Source organism: Anastrepha ludens, chromosome 5 (genome assembly GCF_028408465.1).
Source record: "Anastrepha ludens isolate Willacy chromosome 5, idAnaLude1.1, whole genome shotgun sequence".
In the NCBI taxonomy this organism is placed as follows: Eukaryota; Metazoa; Arthropoda; class Insecta; order Diptera; family Tephritidae; genus Anastrepha; species Anastrepha ludens.
In genome coordinates this window covers 105,566,407-105,587,299 of record NC_071501.1, presented here as the reverse complement: position 1 = coordinate 105,587,299, position 20,893 = coordinate 105,566,407, and the positions used below count along the sequence as shown (strand labels likewise).

The window sequence follows — 20,893 nt, the reverse complement described above, 5'->3', positions numbered from 1 at the left end:
CATCAAACACAAATTAATAAATCATACTGGTATGATGGAAGTAACAGAGTATGTACTCTTTTTAGCTTTTTTATACATAAAGGGTTTATTTGTTTAATTTGTTCTTTAAAGCTTTTTTGTTTTTTGGAGTTTATTTGATCTATTAGTAATTATTTTAGCTCAACAAAATATAAGCTATAATAAATGTCTAATAGTCTAATTTGTAAGGTCCGAAATTCGTCATGTTCCAATCGAGTGTAATCGAAGACAAATAAAGTCAAGAAGTTTCCCGACCCGTTCCGTTAATAAAATTTGGCTAAAAAATTCACCAATCAAAAACCAATTGGAAATAATAAGGATCTAAAATTTGTTAGCGGAAAGCGTCAGAAACTTAACTTGGAAAGTATTATATTTCTAAATACCGAATTCAGTCACAAAATGGCTCCCCGCTTAGAAGTTCGCGTAGACCTATCGGGAACAATAAAAATGAACAACTACGTATACATACAATATATCTAAAAAAACTACAACAAATTTAAAAACAAGAAGAAAAAAAATCTAAAGGCTGCCGTAATAGCGGTAGTTTGTACAGTACAGTTTTACGTCTAAATACAATTTGATCTCACAAAGAGTGAATACCTTAGCGTTTTGTAGATTTCCATCCCGCTATTTTAATTAAACATTAAAAAAAAGAATACCGAAATGTAAGTTAACCGTCCTCGGCCTGAAGAACCCTATGATAATAATCAAAACGTGTTGCTACCAGCAAACTTGATAATAGCCCAGACACAATTTAATAACGTTTCCTAAATTTATTAAGCGCGCCTTAAATCATGTGTTGCATGCCAAACTGATAAGCATGAATATTCTGTAGTTAAATAATTTTAAAAGAGATAAGCTCTTAAGGCATCCGTTATCAATGTTTCCCACACACAAATTATAAAAAAAGAAAAGAAAAAATAGAAAAACTTTAATCTCATATCAGAAGGCACACGACAAATGACTTTCAAAAGTTTTTAATTTGCACAAGTGTTAGACTCTAGCCTACCTAAGGTCGCATAATTTTAAAATCTAAATATGGGAGAAAATCACTAGTCTAATTCGATACCGGCAATCGCACTAGTCACAATAGGTAGTACAATATTTTTTGGATACTTGATGCTCTTTTTTTCGGGATATGTTGTAGTGTAAAGCACGAATCTGGTGGTAAATCGATACCTGTACGCAATCAATAGCCTTAAAAAGAAACGGATGAGTTGTAATTTAGAAAAGGCATTTAACTAATGCTGTTTGGATAGATTGGATGCGCCCCACGACACTTCAACGTGAGAAGCTAACCGCCTAATTATATTTAGATTTAATCATAAGCAAGGCTTGGAACAATCTAGTAGGCGTTTCCACGACAGTCGGTTCTACGTTACCGGAACGACCCGGATTTATATCCGGCCAAGGACTGTCACTTCAGCAGCATTTTCCGTATATGAATGTTTAGGCTGCTGGTAGAGCAACAACAACTAACTAGTAGAAAAAGTAAAAAAAATTACATTTTAAATATTATTTCACTACGTAGCAAACTCCTCAAAATATAGTGAAACCTTTAGATAACATAATGGAATTTAATGTATTGAATTCTGGCTTATTTCAGTATTTATGTAGATTTTACTCAATGTTAACATATAAAACAAAAAATTGAAATATTCGTTTCGGTGCAACTATATCAAAGCGGTAACCGTTGTCAATAAATGTAAACATTATGCAAGTGGAAGTTTTAAATGAAGTAGTAATTGAAATTCAATCAGTTTTATATTTATCTTTGCCACCTTATTTTTCTTTATCGCTATCTCTATCCCTCTCTCTATGTTTATCTTTGTCTACTACAGAGAATATAAGTTATACTAACAAGTTTCCTTAATTCCGTATCAATTTGGTATCAACATTACAGCATACATTTAGGAGGCATGTATTCATGATTTGAAATTTGTGTTAACTTTTGTTTCTGAATTGATTTTTTCGCTAATTTAAAATTTTATCAAGGGCTTATTCGCGTTCAATGCACAATTCTAGTAATTTGGAAAAAGAATAGCGATCCAACCAAGGTGATATAAGTAAAAAAGCTGATCTGTTTTTTCTATTTGCCTTAGCTTAGGTCTTGTCATCTAAAATTTAATTTAATTTCAACTCTCAAAGTAAATTAACAGGAATAGCAATTTTTCACTATTTAGCGATATTTTTAATTATTTTCAATAACCCTATGAGAAACAATCAAATACCGAAGAGTATACCTATATATCAACTATTGGGCAGCGGAAAGTAAACGCGTAATTTTTAGCATGGAGTTTAATCAGCATTTAGTATTTTTTTTTTTGTGTAGTAGTGAAATTGGGTAAAGAGTTGGCGGCCCTTGAACCGGCTTACATTCATATTTAGTTCAATTTAAATTAATGATTAATGCGAACAAAAAATGTTTAGAAATAGACTTCACAATAAAGCGACGTAAGATTCCTTAATTGTGTTCCAGTGTATGGGAGATTAATTTAACTCAAGGTGTTTACCTAAAATAAAAATAAAATCAATGAGTACATGTTTTTAAGAAAAATACGACATGCAAAGTTTTCACTTACGATATCGTCAATCTTTAGAATGGAACGCACTGTTTCGGTGGACAGCGAAATTGCCGAAATACTGACCAATAGCGGTTGTAATACATTTTCAGCCAGTATGTCGGTGATAGCACCCTTACGCACATTAATACCAGCCGTCTTCTCGCCTTGCGCATGACGATTTCTCAACTCTGTTACAGTAGCAATCGGATTGAGACCAGCGTTTTCAGCTAATGTAGATGGTATAACCTCCAAGGCATCAGCGAATGCACGGAAACAGTAAGCGTCAACACCTTCTACTGTCTGTGCATAGGCTGCTAGTTGCAAAGCCATTTCTATTTCAGGCGCACCACCACCAACGATTTGAGCCTGCTTCTTCACTAAACAACGCACTACACAGAGAGCATCGTGCAAAGAACGTGCCGCTTCTTCAAGCACCAATTTGTTTGAGCCACGGCAAACGATGGATACGGTGCGCCCAGGGTTCTGAATGCCGGTAATCTTGACGAACTTAGTAGTGCCACTTGGCACCTCTTCGACTAAATCAGCACTCACTAGATTTTCGGAAACAAAGTGATCCAATGAAGCAATGGGACGACAGTTCAAGGTTTTGCAAACAAACTCGATGTCTTCACGCTCAACATCCTTTACAACAAGGCACTTAATCTTGTCAAGGAAATGTTGGGCCAAATCAGAAACAGCATCTCTGTAAAAGAAAACACAAATTAATATAAGAAATAATGCAATTGTTGGACAACATGCCTCAAGATTGATTTCTGCACCAAAAGTACATTGCAGCCAGCCTTTTTAATCTGTTTTACAATATTCAAAATATATGCGCGTTCTTCTTTCAACACACGATCCATAGCGGCATAATCCGACACTATGACGTTGTGATCCATCTACAAGTAGAAAATCTAATTTTAAATTTATTCGAAATTTCATGGTATAAGTCCACTTACATCGGTCTTTGGTGCCGAAATGCAGAACTGTATCAAGCCGATTTTTGCCTTTTCGATGCGTTTGGGCGCATTTGTACCGGCCGAACGCGAAGTAAACACCAAACCTTCAATCAGCTCAGTGTCCTCAACGGTACCACCAAGACTACGAATAACCTTAATATTTTTCAAGTCAACGGCGCCCTCCTTGCCTGGCTCTGTCACATTTAAAACAGCATCAACGGCAATAGGAGCCAAAAGGCTGCTTTGCTGAGAAACCACTTTCGAATTCAAAGAAGTTGAAGCACTCTTGATAAGTGTATCACGATCAGTCAACTCGATGGGAGTTGCCATATCTGTAAGGATTGCAATAGCTTTGTCCGCGCAACGTTGGAAAGAATCCGAAATAGCTGTGGGATGAATACCCTTGTGCAACAACTTTTCACAAGCTTCCAATAAAGCGCCGGCAATAACTACCACCGATGTTGTGCCATCACCGGCTTCAACATCTTGGGCACGTGATAATTCAACAAGCATTTTCGCAGCAGGGTGCAGTACGTTCATTTGTTTTAGAATAGTGGCGCCATCATTTGTGATCGAAACTTCACCATTGCCGGCTTGAATCATTTTGTCCATTCCGCGTGGGCCTAAGCTGGTGCGAATGGCATCGGAGACAGCTAAAACGGAGTAAAAACAAGTATTTGTTAGTATCAAGCAAACATTTGACTATGAGTCATCACTTCATATCATGACATTAAACATCAAAACCTATTTTTTATTTTTTAATAATTTCCATCTGTTATGAAAAATATTTGTTAAATTTTTAATTTTGGTTGCTACATGAAATGTATGAGTCACTAACACACCCCATATCCCAACAAAAAAAAAAAAACAAAAAAAGAAACACGAATATTCTAGACAGCTATGCAGCTGTATTGCAGCACAGCCGTCGCCATTGATATTTATATTTGTACTACATCTGAACAACTGCCACTAATTTTTACCAATTTCAGTACTTTCATCTTCATTTTCGAAACAAAGGGCATATGATTGCACTTAAAATTTATGAAATATACATTATTTTAGTATATTTATAAACATTTTTAATTATTTCTAACCTTTTGCTGCCTGAATGTTTGATAGACGCACATCAGCCGGCTTCGATTTATCTTTGAAGGCTTGCCCTTTTGGTTTAACAGGAACGAAGCTTGCTTTCGGAGCCATTGTTCTTTTGGCAAAATGATTTTAGTCACCTTTTAATTGATTAAACAATTTATATTTATGATTTCTACGGATTAAAATCACAATTGCACACCGAACAAAATTTTGACGCAGAAGAGGGTTGACTCGAGTTTTTCACTTTTCTTCGCTGCTGATTCTTGTTTTTGACAGCGGAATTGTCAATAGGACGGGAGGGAAAATTAGTACTGCCAGCGCAAAAAAATCGAATTTTTCAAGTAATCGACAAAAATAACGATAACGAGGTCCTATAAGACCCAGTCCATACAGTGCAACCTTAGTTGCATCAATTCGTAACGTGTGTTAGAAGACGAAATGAGGAAGGCAGGGGGGGCACCGAGTTGCTCGTATTCGGTTAAAGCGTCTTGTGTTCTCGTTCTTCTTTAAGTTGGTGTTTGATGTAGACTAAAAACTAAAACAATTGATACAAAGTTGGCATTATCAACATGACAGCAATACCTAAACGTAAGTCGCAACGTACAAGCAACAAAAATGCCCCTATATTAACGAAGTACGCACTTACTCTGGAATGCAGCGCTATGGCGCGGGGAAGAATTGAGACATCTTGACCAACAGCAACCAGAAGAAAAGCACATACGCTCAACCCAGTTCTATCCTGAGCTTAATAAGGGAACTGGGTCTGGGTGAGGTACTATGATGAGTGGAGAGAAGAAAATACCATACGATCGAATGCAAACCTCATAAAGAATCTAATCTAATTGTAATGGCTACAGCAGAGCATTGGTTTCATTGAGATCATTTATTAAAAATTTCGTATCTTCATTCGCAACCACTTTTATTACTTGATAACCGACTACTTTAGTCCATTTACTTTGTAATAGATTTTATTAACTTTAGGTCGTTGTGCAACTCTGCACCCACATGTCAAGTATTCTTCTTAGAGACAGTAATCAGAATATTTGCTTTTTCGGGAAACAAATTAATTCCTGTCTAAAATTTACAAAAAAAAATTGGATGAGACACATGTTAAAGAATATTTAACATTCGTGTATGCAACCAGAGCAAAATTAGCTGCATTTCAAGCAATCGGTGTCGATATTATTAAGCAACAAACCGAAGGTAAATACATATTTGTGCACGTGTTCATTTTTCCGCTCATTGCACCGGCTGTTTCTTCGTACTGCTGTCCACAAGAAAAAAATCGATTACCATCTTTTGTTTTATGACTTGGGCGCAATGTTGAAAGAAAAAATTAGCATTCGCATTATTACTAGTTTCTTATCTACACGCCTTGCTGATGTAACACTAGGGTGCGAAAGCGCTAAATGTGTTCCGGATTATCTCTTACCAATGACTTCGCTACGATAATAGAGACTAGTTATTTTTTTCTGTTTTACAGAATACTGCTCATTTGCTTTTCATCGCATAAATCATCTCACAGTTATGGCATATCGATACGGCTCCGTTAACATAACGCGATGGCAATTGGCGCTGCTGATTGGTACACCCGTCGCAATTGGTTTGGGTGTTTACATTTACAGGAACTCGATTAAGGACAAAAAATCCATTAGTGACAATGATACGTCGAAGAGCGCCGATGAGCGTAAGAAGGGCCTTCCGACCAAGAATAAAAACCAAACTATATCAATTGATGGCACCGGCGAAGATAAGGAGCTAGAGCGTAAGAAAAAGAGTGCCGAACTGGGAAGCGAGAAGTTGTCCCCTCTAAAGGAGGCCACTATGTACAAGAATGAGGGTAATGTTTGCTACCGCAATGGCAAATATGACGAAGCGATTTCATTTTATGATAAAGCCATTGACAAATGTCCGCCAGAAAATCGCACAGACCTCGCAATTTTCTACCAAAATCGTGCAGCCTCCTACGAAATGTTGAAAAAGTGGAACAGAGTAAAAGAGGATTGTTCGCATTCGCTTGAATACAATCCACGCTATGCGAAAGCATATTATAGACGCGCTAAAGCGCACGAGGCCACTAATGATTTAATGGAATGCTTAGATGATGTCACAGCTACTTGTATTTTAGAAATGTTCCAAAATAACAGTACAATAATGTATGCTGATCGCATTCTAAAGCAGACGGGCCGTGATGACACAGCGCGTGGTATTAAGGAGCATGAGCCAGTGTTGCCATCTAAGAACTTCATTCATACTTTTCTACGTTCATTTATTGCTGATCCGATAGATGCAGTAACTGTGCCTGCTGCAAAGGAAGAAGGAGGTTTGAAAGGATTTGCACGCGCAAAAAAAGCATTAGAGGAAGCGCAGTATGGCGATGTGATGTCAGCGTGTACAGAAGAAATCGAAACTTCCGAATCAGAGTCGCAGTATAAAACGGAAGCCTTGTTGTTGCGCGGTACATTTCATCTACTCTCTGGCAACTTCAGTGCGGCGCAGCAAGATTTGGATGCTGTGATCAATAATGGTGAGAAAAATAATTTTAAAATTTGTGAGTATTTGTAATTCAAATTTATATTGTAATTATAAATGTATTAGCGTAAGTTAGAAATTTTAAATTTATACTTACTGTTAAAAGCTGGGGAGTTGTAAGATTAGAGTTTTGACACTCACTTACAAAATATTGCATTTAACCCTCCGTTGGGCACCCGGGTCTGGCCGGACTTTTTCGTTTTGGGACGTGAATTTAACGTATTTCTATTATAGCTAACGACTTGAGCTTCCAGGTAGCTTCCTAAAAAAAAACGGCCATACCCGCGTGTTCAACGGAGGGTGAAGAAAGTGAAAAAATTAATTAAATAATTATTATTGAGTCAGCTGGCCTACAATGCAATTTCATGTTGTTTTCCAAACAGATTTACTAATTTTCAATTTCATTCTTAGCTGATGCTGATGTGTCGCTTCATGTTGCTGCCCTCATTAAACGTGCCTCCTTGCACATACAGCAAGAAGAGAAGGACTTGGGCCTTGCCGATTTTAAGACCGCATCCAAATTGCAACCAGAAAATCCCGATGTTTATCACCAACGTGCACAATTTTATATATTGATTGACCAGCTACCTGAAGCCTTGAGCGAATTCGAAAAAGTCGTAAAGATGGCGCCAAGTCATGCAATGGCCTATATTCAGAAGTGTTATGCCGAATATCGTATGGCTTTAATGGCACAAGATCAAATTCGACTGATGATAGTGATGAACGAATTCAAGAATGCCATTGAAAAATTCCCGGACTGTGTCGAGTGCTATAGCCTGATGGCGCAAGTTTTGTGCGACCAACAACAATTCCAGCAAGCGGATCAATTCTATGAGAAAGCTTTAAAATTGGCGCCCGAAAATGCATCATTGTACGTTCATCGTGGAATTTTGCTGCTGCAATGGAAGGGTGATGTTGACAAAGCAGTCGAACTTATGCTTCAAGCTATGGAGGTAGACAATAAGTGTTTACTGGCCTACGAAACACTCGGCACTATTGAAGTGCAACGTGCAAACTTAAATCGTGCAGTTGAACTATTTGAGAAGGCAATTAAATTTTCAAAGAGTCGATCCGAAATGTCGCATCTGTATGCATTGCGGAATGCCGCAGTGGCTCAAGTAAATGTTACACGCAAATTAGGTATTGATATGTCGACAATATCGGCATTGGCGCAATCGGGAGCAATGCCAACGGCTCTGTAAAAAGTGAGCGCTGAGAAGAAACACTACGCAATGCTACATAGTAGAATCGTGTTTAAGTAATTTCGCCTGCAATATAACTAAAAGTATAAGAAATTTTAACGAATTAAAGGATAAAACCGGAACAACCGGAGAAAATGTGCTCTAATAAGCATACTTGCATTTCTCACAATTTAACCCAACCTTAATGAGCAAAGTCTAATGGGTGTAGTAGGAGAAGTAAAAATATTTATATGTATGTATATGAAATATGAAGTACTAAGGTTGCTGATGCGTCAAAGCGTTCCAACGCATGCGCCCAATTGGGCATCATATAAATTATTTGAAAGGTATTGAATCTTTGTTAGACTATAACTCTTACCGTGTAATTAGTTTTTGTTTTTGGTAATTCAAATACATATAAAGTTGTCTAATAACGATCTACAACAATACCTTTGCTCACCGCATTGTTTCATATACCTGTATACATATTTTCATTTTGAATTCTGAGCTCGATTGATGGAGTTCAAAAGTTCCAAAACACCACCTATGTCTTGTTTTAAAAGAAAATAGTATTGAAAAATAGAAACAGGTTTTACAAAGATAATGTTTAAGTTATGTAGTTATCCTTGTTATTAATAAAAAGTTATGATTTTTTTTTTTTTTTAATTTTTGTTGATATGACAATTAATGTATTTGTAGGCGGCATGATAGGTCACATTGTATACACTAAACCCTAAATTAGACCATAATTTATTTACGCTTATATCGTTGTTATTGATAAAAATAAATACATTTAGAGCTAATATATTAGCACTTTATTGAAACAGATTTATGAGCTCGTATGTTTTTGTGTGTGAATATTATGGTGTTCTGCTCTTGGTTCGTTGTTGTTGTTGTTGTTGTTGTTGTTGTAACAGCATAAACATTCCCCATACTTACATACGGGGAATGCTGCTGGAGTGACAGTCCTTGGCCGGATATAAATCCGGGTCGTTTCGGTAACGTAGAACCGACTGTCGTGGAAACGCTCTTGGTTCGTGGTTTCTTTCGCCTTTCGATCATATCCATCCGTGTGCACGACTGTCGGTTCCAGTTTGCTGGAACGATTTATACTCGCATACCGCCAGAAATGTATTGGGAAGGTTTTTTGCTGATAAGAAGGACTTTGTTGTTGTTGTTTTAACAGTAATGGTAGCCCTGTCAGTGTAGGGCATATCACCGGCCGTCTTCTTCTAGCTCATCTAGGAGTAGGCCCAGGAAATATGCTGTTTCGACAGGTTGGGTCCAGAGGGAGAGGTGTGTTAGATGAGTCGGTTTGAGGGGGCATGTGAAGAGGTGGTTAGTGTCGTGCGGTGTACCTTCACATGCCGGACATGTGTTTGGAATGTCGGGGTCAATTCCGGATATGTAGGAGTTTAACCTGCTACAGTATCCAGAACGTAGTTGTGCCAGTGTTACACGAGTCTCACGGGGAAGCTGGAGTTCTTCGTCTGCAATAGGTGGTGGTTGGACTCCGATTACGGCATTCACAGGACGGGAGTTCATGAAGGTGGTGACGGTCTCCCGGTGGATGTCGTTTATTGACTGCATTCCCATGGCATCCGGTTCTACGTTACCGGAATGACTCGGGTTTTTCCCGACCAAGGGCTGCCGCCCCAGTATAATAGCCCTGTCTAGTGAACTGCATATCACCCCAGAAGGACTTTGTTCTAAACAGGCGGTCGGATGAGTTTTTGTGTGGCTACTAATCGGGAGAGCGCAGGTTCAAATCTCCGTGCATGAAATAGCAAAATTACAATATAAAAAAAAGTTTTTTCTAATAGCCGTTACCCGTCGGCAGGCAATGGTAAACCTCCAAGTGTATTTCTGTCATTAAAAAGCTCCTCATAAAAAGCTATTTGCCGTTCGGAGTTGGCTTAAAACTGTAGCTCCCACCATTTGTGCAACAACATCAAGACGCATACCACAAATAGGAGGAGGAACTCGAAACTTATTTTTTGAATTTCTTTATGCTTTAAACAGATAGTTGATTTTGTTGTAGCAGCATTAACAATCCCCATACTTAAACAGATGGTGTTTTTATATACTCAGTGGTTTTATCAAAGGACTGGTTGGCATAGGTAGATCATACGTAAGTGTTTTGTGAGCAAATAGATGGTTAAGATGCCAGGGAGTAACTTAGCTCCATAGGATCTAGAGTTTGTCTAGACTAGAGCTCGTGTTTCATGTTAGTTCCATTTCCTCAGTAGCCATGTGTGGTCGACGACATCAAAATGACAGGTGTCGATGGCGAGTAGATAGATATATTTGGTCTGAGGTTTACACTTCGACCTCATAGTCTTTTGTGCCCTCCTATCAGCACAGTACCGTATTCAAATTCAGTTCCCTTATTAAATTTAAGTTAGAGCGGGGTTGGGCTGAGCTTATATACCTTTCTTCTGGCTGCAATTCGCCGAGCTACTGACCTTCTCACAACGGACCCATTTTGTGGTCTAAGTGGCATCGTTGTTCTATGTGCGATGCGGCTGCCAAACCTACCTAACCTATAATGGCGAATAAGGCCGCTCTGTGATGTGCATTGTACCATTCCTCGATATGAGGAATTCTGACGCGCTGCTCGAACTCTGCGGTTGGATAAGGTGCCCTCAAACATTGCGCATTGGCTTCTTTCAGTCTGCCAGATTGAAGTTGGAGAAGCATATTTTATGGCATCCCAACAGCGACTATCTGTAAAGAAGCAAACTGATTTAGGAGAAATGTTTACCTCATCGTAAAAGTCTTGCTCTCAGACTGCATTTTTCATACCTTTATGTGTCATGTTGTTGTTGTTGTGTCTGACTGTCGCGGAAACGTCCCCTCATAGCGTTCCCCAACGGTTTAGTGTGTGTCGAGAAGAAAAGGAGTTTATCGAATTTGAGCCTCAATTTCTATTGAAACACTTGCCAGAAATGTGATTTTACCGTTTTCTTATTAAAAAATTTTGGGTTGAAATTGGGTTGAATTTACTATATACAGACATTCACATGTTATTAGTTAATTATATAATATATATACGAATGTATGCATGTATGTCATATCACGAAAAGGCAAGTAGGTGGCACAGATAAAAATTAATTAGAAACGAAAAAAGATAAAAGTCAACAAATCTGACGGCCATTGTTCGTACACCTGTCATCACATTCTGCTTCCTTTTCCGGTGTTGACCGGATTTATATACTGTAAGGTATAGCATCCGGTTCATTGGTGTATTGAAAACCGACTACATTAATTGAGTCCCATAAGATTTGACACAACTTCTTTAGTTATAAATATATATATAATTGGCGCGTACACCCTTTTTGGGTGTGTGGCCGAGCTTTTCTTCCTATTTGTGGTGTGCGTCTTGATGTTGTTCCACAAATGGAGGGACCTACAGTTTCAAGCCGACTTCGGACAGCAAATGGTTTTTTATGAGGAGCCTTTTCATGGCAGAAATACCTACACTCGGAGGTTTGCCATTGTCTGCCGAGGGGCGACCGCTATTAGAAAAATGTTTTTATTAATTTTAATTTCACCGAGATTCGAACCAACGTTCTCTCTGCGGCCGCCTTCTTTAGTTAGTGCATTTTAAAAGACGTTATTTTATTACAGAATTAATTATAATTATTATTTCTTAATTTCATTTCTATTTAACTTGTTTTCCTTTCTAGCTCCTTTTACTTTGTTAAATTTCATTTAATTTATTAAATTTTATTTTCCTGTATACGGCAATGTTTGTACAGTTTTATTACTTCACTATTTGCTTAATATTGGCAGCACTGTATTTAAGTAACTGTAAACTCAAACTGAAATTTTTAGTTCGGTCGGAAATTGCGAATATTTTAAGCACAGATGACATTTTTAGGACCTAATGCCTTCCTCTCCCCAATATTCAGACTCTCAATTTTGCATGTTTTTTCTCCGATTTTAATCACCATTATTATTAGAACTTTGACTTAATTCGCAAATTTTAATGTGTGTTTATGTTTACTGTGCGTTCAGCTGTTTTTCTCACTTGCAAATTCTAACAAATTCCCCTCAAAATGATATGTCATTTTGCTCGCTCATTTCTCCTACTTTGCAAGTTTTTTGGATACATGAACACCAAAACTTGATGATTTGCAACAACTCTTAAAAATTATTTGCTTCATGAACAGACCTAATTACTATACAAAAGAAATTGGTACAAAGGTGCGCCGTTTTAGAATTTTCGATAATAATTGTGCTAGGATGTAATTCATAAATATTATTGCTTAAATAAAAAGCATCTCAAAGTGTGCGCGTTTTTCAGGTTTCAAAACAGATTTTTGTAAAAGTAAAAGGAAAATTTTTTCCAAAAAGTAAAGTGGAAGTTCCGGTTGGTGAAAATACCATATCAGTCCTTTCTAAAATTTGAAGATGGTGTCATCGAAATTTGCAAAAATGTAAATAAAAAACTGTTGATGATAAATAAAAAACTGTTCTAAACGTTACTTTTTTTAATATATGTCGGCTACAGGGCTATACTTCTACACTATTTAATAACCATTATCGTATCTGATAAAAATGAGTAAATTTAACACAAATATGTATGGTCAGCCGAAGTTATTCATTCTTGGCGGGCTCATTCCATGGTTGTACTTCAGCTGTGCCCCAAATACAAAATGGGATTGTTGGTATAGTGAGAATAGCAAGCGCCAGCCAAAACACTTTCTGCCATTCAGGTAAGAGGGTCTAATAGAGTAATTAAAAATATTCGATTACACTGCACACACATGTACGAGTATGTAAGTATGTAGTGAGTACACCACTTAGCTTACTTGTTTTGTTAACCATCCTACGGAATATGGAGCGAGTACACCAGCAATGCCACCCAATCCGTTTACAATGGCCATTACAGTAGCTGCATAATTTGGTGACATATCGTTCGGAGTCAATTTTATACCAGCATAGAAGCCGCCCATCAGGGCCATGGAGATGGTGAAACACCCGATTATCAATGCCGTATTGCAGCCGACATACACAGCTAAAACCATGAAGAGACCAGAAGGTGTAGCAGCTGTAAAAAATTAGTTTAAGTATATTAGTTAATTTATCATATATATTTAGTATAGGTATGTAAATATTAGAAGCATACATTTACACATTACAAAAACACTGTAGTAGCTTAAAAAGTAAATTGCATGTTCTTACTGTGTCATTCATGCAAAAATTACTAGCTTTAAAGGCTCATAAGACGTTGAGATGCTGCTTTATTGTTTTAAAACACGTAAGAGGGTTTTTTGTTTATTTTGACAGGAATAATCGGTTATTCGAGAGCCTAAAGAATAGCAGGATGTACTTCCGTGTCCACGACGGTTGGTTCTACGTTACCGAAACGACCCGGATTTATATCCGGCCAAGGACTGTCACTCCAGCAGGATTCCCCGTATGTAAGTATGGGGAATCTTTATGCTGCTACAACAACAGGGCATACTTCCATAATGCAATCATGAACATCTTTGAATGTGCGTTGCCATAACGGCTTGCTGTTTTGACAAACTACTCAAAAAGTGTGTTGCTAACGTTTGACACAAGATTTATTAATAAATATATATATTTTTTAATTTCAATTTATTGTTTAAATCTGCTTGACGATTTTTAAATTTTAAAGTGAAAAAATGAACTTCGACGATTGGGTGAAATTTGAGGAAACTACGTGTTAAACGGTAGCCAAGGGGATAACAAAATTAAATAAATATTTTTAATTGTTTTGTTTCAGACAGAACTGGGGCGCTATTACGAGTATTCCTTTAGATATTAAATTGCTCTCAATTACAAATTACAAGAAATTGCAGTTCCCACGACAGTTGGTTCTACGTTACCGGAACGAACGGAATTTATATCCGGCCAAGGACTGTCACTCAAGCAGGATTCCCCGTACATGTATGAGGAATGTTTATGCTGCTACAACAGCAACAAGGAATCAGTTCGCCTTTGTTAATCACATTCGTTTCATTATTCCTAAAACCGAATCCAACTTTGGATTTCAGCGACGTTATACGCGAGACTTCTTATAGAAAAATGCTTTATAAAATAATTCTTTAGCCAGGTCAAAGTTGGAGTGCGCTTATACTTGGAGTCCAATTTATTCTGCTTATGCCTAAGGGATCGAAAGAGTTCATTGCAGATTTGTCTGGTTTGTTCTGCAATCTCTTCATTTTAACGAGCCACGTGCGTCTCAATGTTTGTAAGTCGACAAAGCAATGTTTGTAAGTCTACTGGAGCAGATAGGCTTCCATATTCGCCAAAGGGTTATGTGCTTTCACTTTTCGTTGCAGAGAGTAATGGAAGTTTTTAAAGTCTCGATCTTGGTTTCGCACCTTCTGGATATTTATTTTTATCTAAGTCGGAATGGAATTACTTTTAAGTCTTGTCCTTTAGTATTATCTTTAAGTAAATTTTTATTTTTTTTAAGTGTTTGTAACTATAGACTTAATAAATGAATTGACAATCCTTTAGTCCACAGCATAGGAATTGAAGTAATTAATTCCTGCGAAGTAATTTCAAAAGCATTTTTTCAATTCCATTACAAGAAACTGTATTTTATATATTAATTAAAACTAGTAAGGTATTTTTTCTAAATCTTTTGAATGAAATTAGAATTGTAATGCATTTACTTTTGTTTTTTCAATTCCGCAAATGAATTTTAAAAGTTTTGAGCAGCTGATAGTTCATTCAGGAATGAAAGGTTTGGATTTAAAGAGTTAATTACTAATTACAATTACTAAGGAATGTAATTTTAATTGTAATGCACTCGCATTTACCCTGCTCTGGTTCGGACGACTTGACGAAATGACAGTCTAAAGGTGCCAGTGTAAAGATTCCTGACAGCTCTGCAGAGTTTTCGCATGTCGGATCTGGCGTTGTCGTAATGATAACCATTACACCATTTTTGCCCGCTTTAGATGAATTGATTGTTTTAACTCCATTAATGATTTGTAGAAAGATATCAGAATCTTTGACAAGGCAGTAACAGCTCCGAATACACTTTTATCCAAACACACCTAGCACACAGTTATCGCTTTCGATTTACCACTTTTCTACTTACTAAACAAAAAATGTTTACATGAAAGCAACAACAATTTAGCGATGGTTAAGTGAATTTTTTATTTCAGCTTAGCTCACAAACGACATGCTTAGGACAGCGCTCCCAAGTATATATAAGTAGGGATATTTTTATACGTTACACTAGACAGGGCTAGTTTACTGGGGCTGCCATGGGAATGACTGCTACAACAACAACAACAAGGAATATTTTTATATTAAGTTTTGTATAATTTAGGTGCGATGCTTTGAGAAATAATGGTACGGCTTAATAGTTTGAGCGACATTTGGTGAGAGTAGGACGCTTGTCTTTTGAGCATCCTAAGACGCGATCAAACTATTTCGCATACTTTCAGGTAAAACGCTTTGAAAAGCAATGCTATTACATAACAGTTTGTCAAAACGAAAATAAAGCAGTGCTGTCCAATTTTTTTTGAAGTGAAAACTTCTTTAGAATCGTTGGGAGTGATTTGAGACTCGATGAAACGAAAAAGCGACACCAAAAAGAAGCAGAAAAAAGATATACGTATATATATGTATGTATAGAAAATGCTTCATTACCAGGCACACAGAAGGATGGCATAAGCAAATTTAAATTTGTGAATTTATATATGTATGTATATATGCGGATATATGTATATATGTTGTGTGTATGTACATATGTGCCTCGCCACAGCAAAACATACGGTAAAATTTCTCAAGAAATCCAGCGCGCATTCATAGGCACAGCGCACATTCATAGGCATAGCATTGCATGTACAGTAGGGCGGGTCGATTTAAAAATCGCTCATTGCTCTACGAAAATCGTATTCTAGGGATCAAAATAAGAAACTTTGCCGAAGGAACCATACCTCTAAAACGAATTCTGATGTCCCCCAATTTCAAAATATCACCATTTTTGGCCTTTACATGAAAAAATCAGTTAAATGGCTATGTTTTTTCTTTATTTTTATTTATTTATAATATTATCTATTTTTTCTCTTAAGAAATTTATTTAGTCAGAACATATGTAAATGAATGAATGTGAGTTATAGAAAAGAAACTAAAAAAGTTCGACCCATATTGGGGGACATCAGAAATCGTTTTAGAGGTATGGTTCCTTCGGCAAAATTTCTTATTCTGATCCCTAGAATATGATTTTCACAGAGCAATGGGCGATTTTTTTGCCTTCCCACAAATCGACCCGGCCTAATGTACAGTAATCTTGAACAGGCAGCTGCGGTTGTCGAGCATTTAGAAACATATATTTACATACATATATGGGTGCAAACATATTTACGGAGCCGCGGGCACTCAACTTGACAAAAATTGAATATTGGCAAATAATTCTACGCGAAATATTCCAATATTGACTATTTTCGAATTGTCGAGAAAATTAGCATATGGGCGGCTCGTTTTATGAATGAAAGTACTTGCTCTTAGAACTATGAGCTCGAATTTATAAATCAATTTTTTGATGATGAGTTTTTGTTGCACAGTACAATAGTTGAAACTGTTCGGCGCCGCCGCGACTGTTCAGCGCTATGGCAACTAGGATGATGGCCGCTACGCCTGCGCCTATTAATGCATTTTGTTCTTGTAGTCGCTAGGCATAGAATTTTAGCTTTGGACGACATACGCATTTACAGGAATAAAGTGAGTGGCCTGTGTGTGCGGTTGTATGTAGATGCATATGTGTATATTAATAAGCATTGTTTTGCTGGAAATTCAGAACACAAATATGTATGTACGTACATAGGCTAGGCCATAGTATAGCATACATACATATGTATAAAAAATTTAAACCAAGCGTCCTACGAATGTTTGCGTGTATGTTAGTACGTCTGTGTATTATACGCGTTACGACGCTCATAATAGCAACCGCGTGTGCTGTATTGCGTCCGTATTTTTATATTCGTAAATATTTTCATTTTTAAATATTTACCGCAATTATGCCGAAAAATATTGAAATTGAAATTGAAAACATTGAGGATGAATAACAATAAAATGAAGAAAATAAAATATGAACTTTATAGCAATATTATAATGAACCTATAATTATCCCGCTCCTAATGCTGCTTTCGTCTCATTCTCTCTCAGTTTGTTTTACGGAAGGTTTCACTTCTATCGCGTCTAACCGTTAGACTGGTATTTTTTTGTTTTATTCACTACTCACCAGGTGGTTGGTGCATCAAAAGCTCGTAATACAACTTTCGTCCCCACGATAGTCGGTTCTACGTAACCGGAACGAAACGGATTTATATGCGGCAAAGAACTGTCACTCCAGCAGCATTCCCCGTATACGTATGGGGAATGTTTATGCTACTACAACACCAACCTTCCTTACTGTAAATGTTGGCTTCAACTACATTTGAGCGAAAATTTTCAGAAGTCTTAGTTACCTAAACATTCTAGATTCATACCTCAACAAAGGTTGTTACAACAACAGCAAAAACGCAACGTATTTGCTCAGCAAGGGTTTTAAGCCTCATTCTAAATAATTTTTCGATCAAAGCTGATTTACGTAAAAATATAGGAAAAATTGTAGTAACCTTTTACTCACCAATAAATGTCATCCATTTGCGTGCACACGTAGCTCGATTCACATTACGTTTAATTATAAAATCTGCTATGAAGCCAAATATAAGTGAAAACAACCAAAATAATAGAAATGGAATTGATGAATAAATGCCGGTTTTGAGAATTTGCAATTGTAACACATCATTCAGGAACTTGGGAAAACATGAAGACATTACATAAAATCCCCAATCGTGTGCAATTTGCGCCAAAATGAGCACCCAGATTTCTTTAGTTGTGAATACATCACCCCAAGGAAATCTTGGCAGATTATGCTCGCGCCCTAGGCGGCCCATGTGTGTCATGAGATATTCTTTTTCCTTGTCACCAATATATGGATGCGAATCGGGATCACTGAAGCACATTATTATCTACATTCATATTTTTAGAGAGTAAAATGTCTATAAACGCAATCAATTTTTAATAAAACATCGATTATCACTTACAAAAAACAATATCCACAAAGTGGCTAATGTGCCAAATGTATAAAACACCAAAGGCCATGTTGAATAGCGCAATAAAGCTCCTGATAGGCTATTACTCAAAACAGTACCCATCTGGCCGCCGCCCATAATAAAGGCTCCAAGTAAACTACGTTCATGTCTGGGCACCCAATGGGCCAAAAGAGCGCTGCACGAGGGATACGAAAAGCCAGCGCCAAAACCCATTACCGTACGTAGAACGATTAAGGCAATCGGGCCGAGTAATGTAATGCATAGCGGTGTGCATAATGTTAGAATGGTAGCTGTAGACATTCCAACGACCAGCACCCACTTGGCGCCGTACTTTTCGGATAGCATACCGGCAGGTAAATGGCCTAATATGTATCCAATATAAAAAGAGCCGAGTATATATCCTTGCAACTCTTGTGACCAGTCATATTCACCGCTTGGTGTCTGTAAGAATCAGAATCAAAGTATTTGCACTTGGGAATGGATTCGTTTGAAATATTATGGTTTTTGATACACGCACCTTCATTTCTTCCTCGGTTACTTCTGGTTTTGGACACACCTCTCCACTGGATGTTGTTTCATTCGAATAGGAGCGCTCTAAAACCAAACGGGTGATTGTAACGGAAATGCAACTACGCAGCGTATAGTTGTTGATGATGGATAAAAACCCCATTATGGCCATGACAACACGTTGTGGTAGTGGCATATCTAAAATGAGAGGTGCAATATTTTAATGCAATGGCAGATTATTTTTAATGCCAGCTTACATTTTGACAATTTTTTGCCCCATTCTGGACGTTTATCCGCCGCATCGCCCATGTTTTTTTTTTCAATTTAATTAAAAATCGTTTTAAGTATTTAATTGATATTTGCCGTTTTTCTCTGATTTTGCACACAAAAAAATTTTATGCGTTTATGTTCACTTTTTGAAATTACATTTCACTTTTTATGACATATTTGACAAATTATTCAAATGTTGCAACGAAATTCGAAAAAAATAGAAATTATTGTATTATATTATAAAAAAATTTAAATTATTATATTACTTTTTATTGCCCAATAAGAGTTATTCCATGTACTACATACAATATTTTATGTTTAAGTTTACAACACACATTTTTTGCTAGTAAGCATTCTCAGTTTAGCTTTAGGAAGGCTTATGAGTCTCCTAAACCTCTTTTGATTGTACCCCGTCAGTAAGGACTTCGCCTGGCCTAGCCTCATAATTTGTTATCAGCTAACCTCCTTTAACCTTAGCTCTTCACTGCTACGCTTCTAATTGATGGTATGTTACCTTCTGCTCAAATATGAACGAGACGTTATCAATAAAACGGCCCGCGGATGACATATGGCAAAAATAAATTTTTTGTTTTTTGGTAGGACTGTTATAAGCTTACATGGCAAATTTCAGCGTGATATGTCACATAGTTTGTTTTCTGTGTTACTGTAAACAAGTCAAGCTCGAGTGTGTTCTTCGAATTTAACGATGAAAATTCAAGTTGAACTAAGAATTTGTTTTAAATTTTTTTTATTCCAACAAAATTTCAGCTTCAGACGCCTTAAAAATGTTGCAGACAACCTATGGGGACTCTGATCTATCGCGTGCACGTGTTTTCCAGTGGTACAAATCGTTCAAAGAGGGCCGTACATCAATCCAAAAAACCACGCCAAAGTCGCTCAAAAATTAAGGTTATGCTGACTGTTTTTTTCGATTACGAAGGTGTGGTGCACTCGGGGTTCCTTCCGCAAGGCCGATCGGTTAACGCTGAATATTATTTAGACGATTTAAAGCGTTTGCGCGAGAACATTCGTCTTAAATAGAAGGAATTTTGGGACAACAAGTCATGGTAATAAATAATGCACCAGCTCACACATCACGTCTTGTTCGAGATTATTTGAACAAAAATAATGTTAATATCGTTCCGCAAGCACCGTATTCGCCTGATACGGCTCCATGTGACTTTTTCCTGTTTCCCAAGCTCAAGTTGCCGCTCCGTGGAAAACATTTTGAGACAATTGAAGTCATAAAAGAGAATTCGAAGAACACACTCGAGCTTGACTTGTTTACAGTAGCACAGAAAACAAACTATGTGACATATCACGCTGAAATTTGCCATGTAAGCTTATAACAGCCCTACCAAAAAACAAAAAATTTATTTTTGCCATATGTCATCCGCGGACCGTTTTATTGATAACGTCTCGTTCATATTTGAGCAGAAGGTATTCCATAGTAAGAAAGGGCTCGGGCTCTATTAACAATGAGGTCGCAGCCTTTCTTATAGAAGAGGTGATAGTTGTTGTTGTAGCAGCATAAACGTTGCCCATATATACACGGAGAATGCTGCTGGAGTGGCAGTCATTGGCCGGATATAAATCCGGGCCGTTCCGGTAACCTAGAACCGACTGCCAAGAGGGAAGAGTATACACCCTTATTTGATACCAGCCACGGGTTCAAT

At 37.2% G+C, this 20,893-nt stretch overlaps 3 protein-coding genes across 5 annotated transcripts; 1 reads left to right on the top strand and 2 right to left on the bottom strand.

The window, feature by feature from the left end:
• Window positions 1–584: 584 nt before the first annotated feature.
• On the top strand, window positions 585–9,174 carry LOC128864482 (mitochondrial import receptor subunit TOM70). Of its 3 annotated transcripts, none has more exons than XM_054104163.1 (3): window positions 585–683; window positions 6,117–7,160; window positions 7,577–9,174. In XM_054104163.1, the coding sequence occupies exons 2-3, from the start codon at window positions 6,161–6,163 to the stop codon at window positions 8,365–8,367; spliced, it is 1,791 nt and encodes a 596-aa protein (XP_053960138.1). In that variant the 5' UTR covers window positions 585–683; window positions 6,117–6,160; the 3' UTR covers window positions 8,368–9,174. The 3 variants fall into 3 exon arrangements, with proteins under 3 accessions (XP_053960138.1, XP_053960136.1, XP_053960137.1); XM_054104161.1 differs by lacking the exon at window positions 585–683 and adding an exon at window positions 5,640–5,836; XM_054104162.1 differs by lacking the exon at window positions 585–683 and adding an exon at window positions 5,640–5,836 and having other exon boundaries at window positions 6,096–7,160.
• LOC128864483 (T-complex protein 1 subunit delta) lies at window positions 2,303–4,913 on the bottom strand. Its single transcript, XM_054104164.1, has 5 exons — window positions 4,636–4,913; window positions 3,542–4,194; window positions 3,342–3,481; window positions 2,601–3,285; window positions 2,303–2,531 (listed from the first exon to the last, which is right to left on the bottom strand). Exons 1-5 carry the CDS (start codon window positions 4,739–4,741, stop codon window positions 2,514–2,516), a joined length of 1,602 nt encoding a protein of 533 aa, XP_053960139.1. The 5' UTR covers window positions 4,742–4,913; the 3' UTR covers window positions 2,303–2,513.
• Window positions 9,175–12,834: 3,660 nt separating the features above from the next.
• LOC128863890 (putative inorganic phosphate cotransporter) lies at window positions 12,835–19,383 on the bottom strand. The gene is made up of 6 exons (XM_054103294.1): window positions 19,205–19,383; window positions 18,958–19,145; window positions 18,432–18,881; window positions 17,972–18,356; window positions 13,164–13,402; window positions 12,835–13,077 (listed from the first exon to the last, which is right to left on the bottom strand). The coding sequence occupies exons 1-6, from the start codon at window positions 19,254–19,256 to the stop codon at window positions 12,949–12,951; spliced, it is 1,443 nt and encodes a 480-aa protein (XP_053959269.1). The 5' UTR covers window positions 19,257–19,383; the 3' UTR covers window positions 12,835–12,948.
• Window positions 19,384–20,893: the final 1,510 nt, after the last annotated feature.

Coding starts and splice junctions, on each gene's coding strand:
- LOC128864483 (XM_054104164.1), bottom strand. CDS start 4,741: ATGGCTCCGAAAGCAAGCTTCGTTCCTGTTAAACCAAAAGGGCAAGCC. Junction 4,195..4,635: donor AAACATTCAGGCAGCAAAAG/GTTAGAAATAAT, acceptor ACTCCGTTTTAG/CTGTCTCCGATGCCATTCGC. Junction 3,286..3,341: donor GTGCAGAAATCAATCTTGAG/GCATGTTGTCCA, acceptor TTTCTTTTACAG/AGATGCTGTTTCTGATTTGG.
- LOC128864482 (XM_054104163.1), top strand. CDS start 6,161: ATGGCATATCGATACGGCTCCGTTAACATAACGCGATGGCAATTGGCG. Junction 7,161..7,576: donor GGATGCTGTGATCAATAATG/GTGAGAAAAATA, acceptor TTTCATTCTTAG/CTGATGCTGATGTGTCGCTT.
- LOC128863890 (XM_054103294.1), bottom strand. CDS start 19,256: ATGGGCGATGCGGCGGATAAACGTCCAGAATGGGGCAAAAAATTGTCA. Junction 18,882..18,957: donor TAACCGAGGAAGAAATGAAG/GTGCGTGTATCA, acceptor TGATTCTTACAG/ACACCAAGCGGTGAATATGA. Junction 13,403..17,971: donor CAAATGGATGACATTTATTG/GTGAGTAAAAGG, acceptor AATTTTTTACAG/CTGCTACACCTTCTGGTCTC.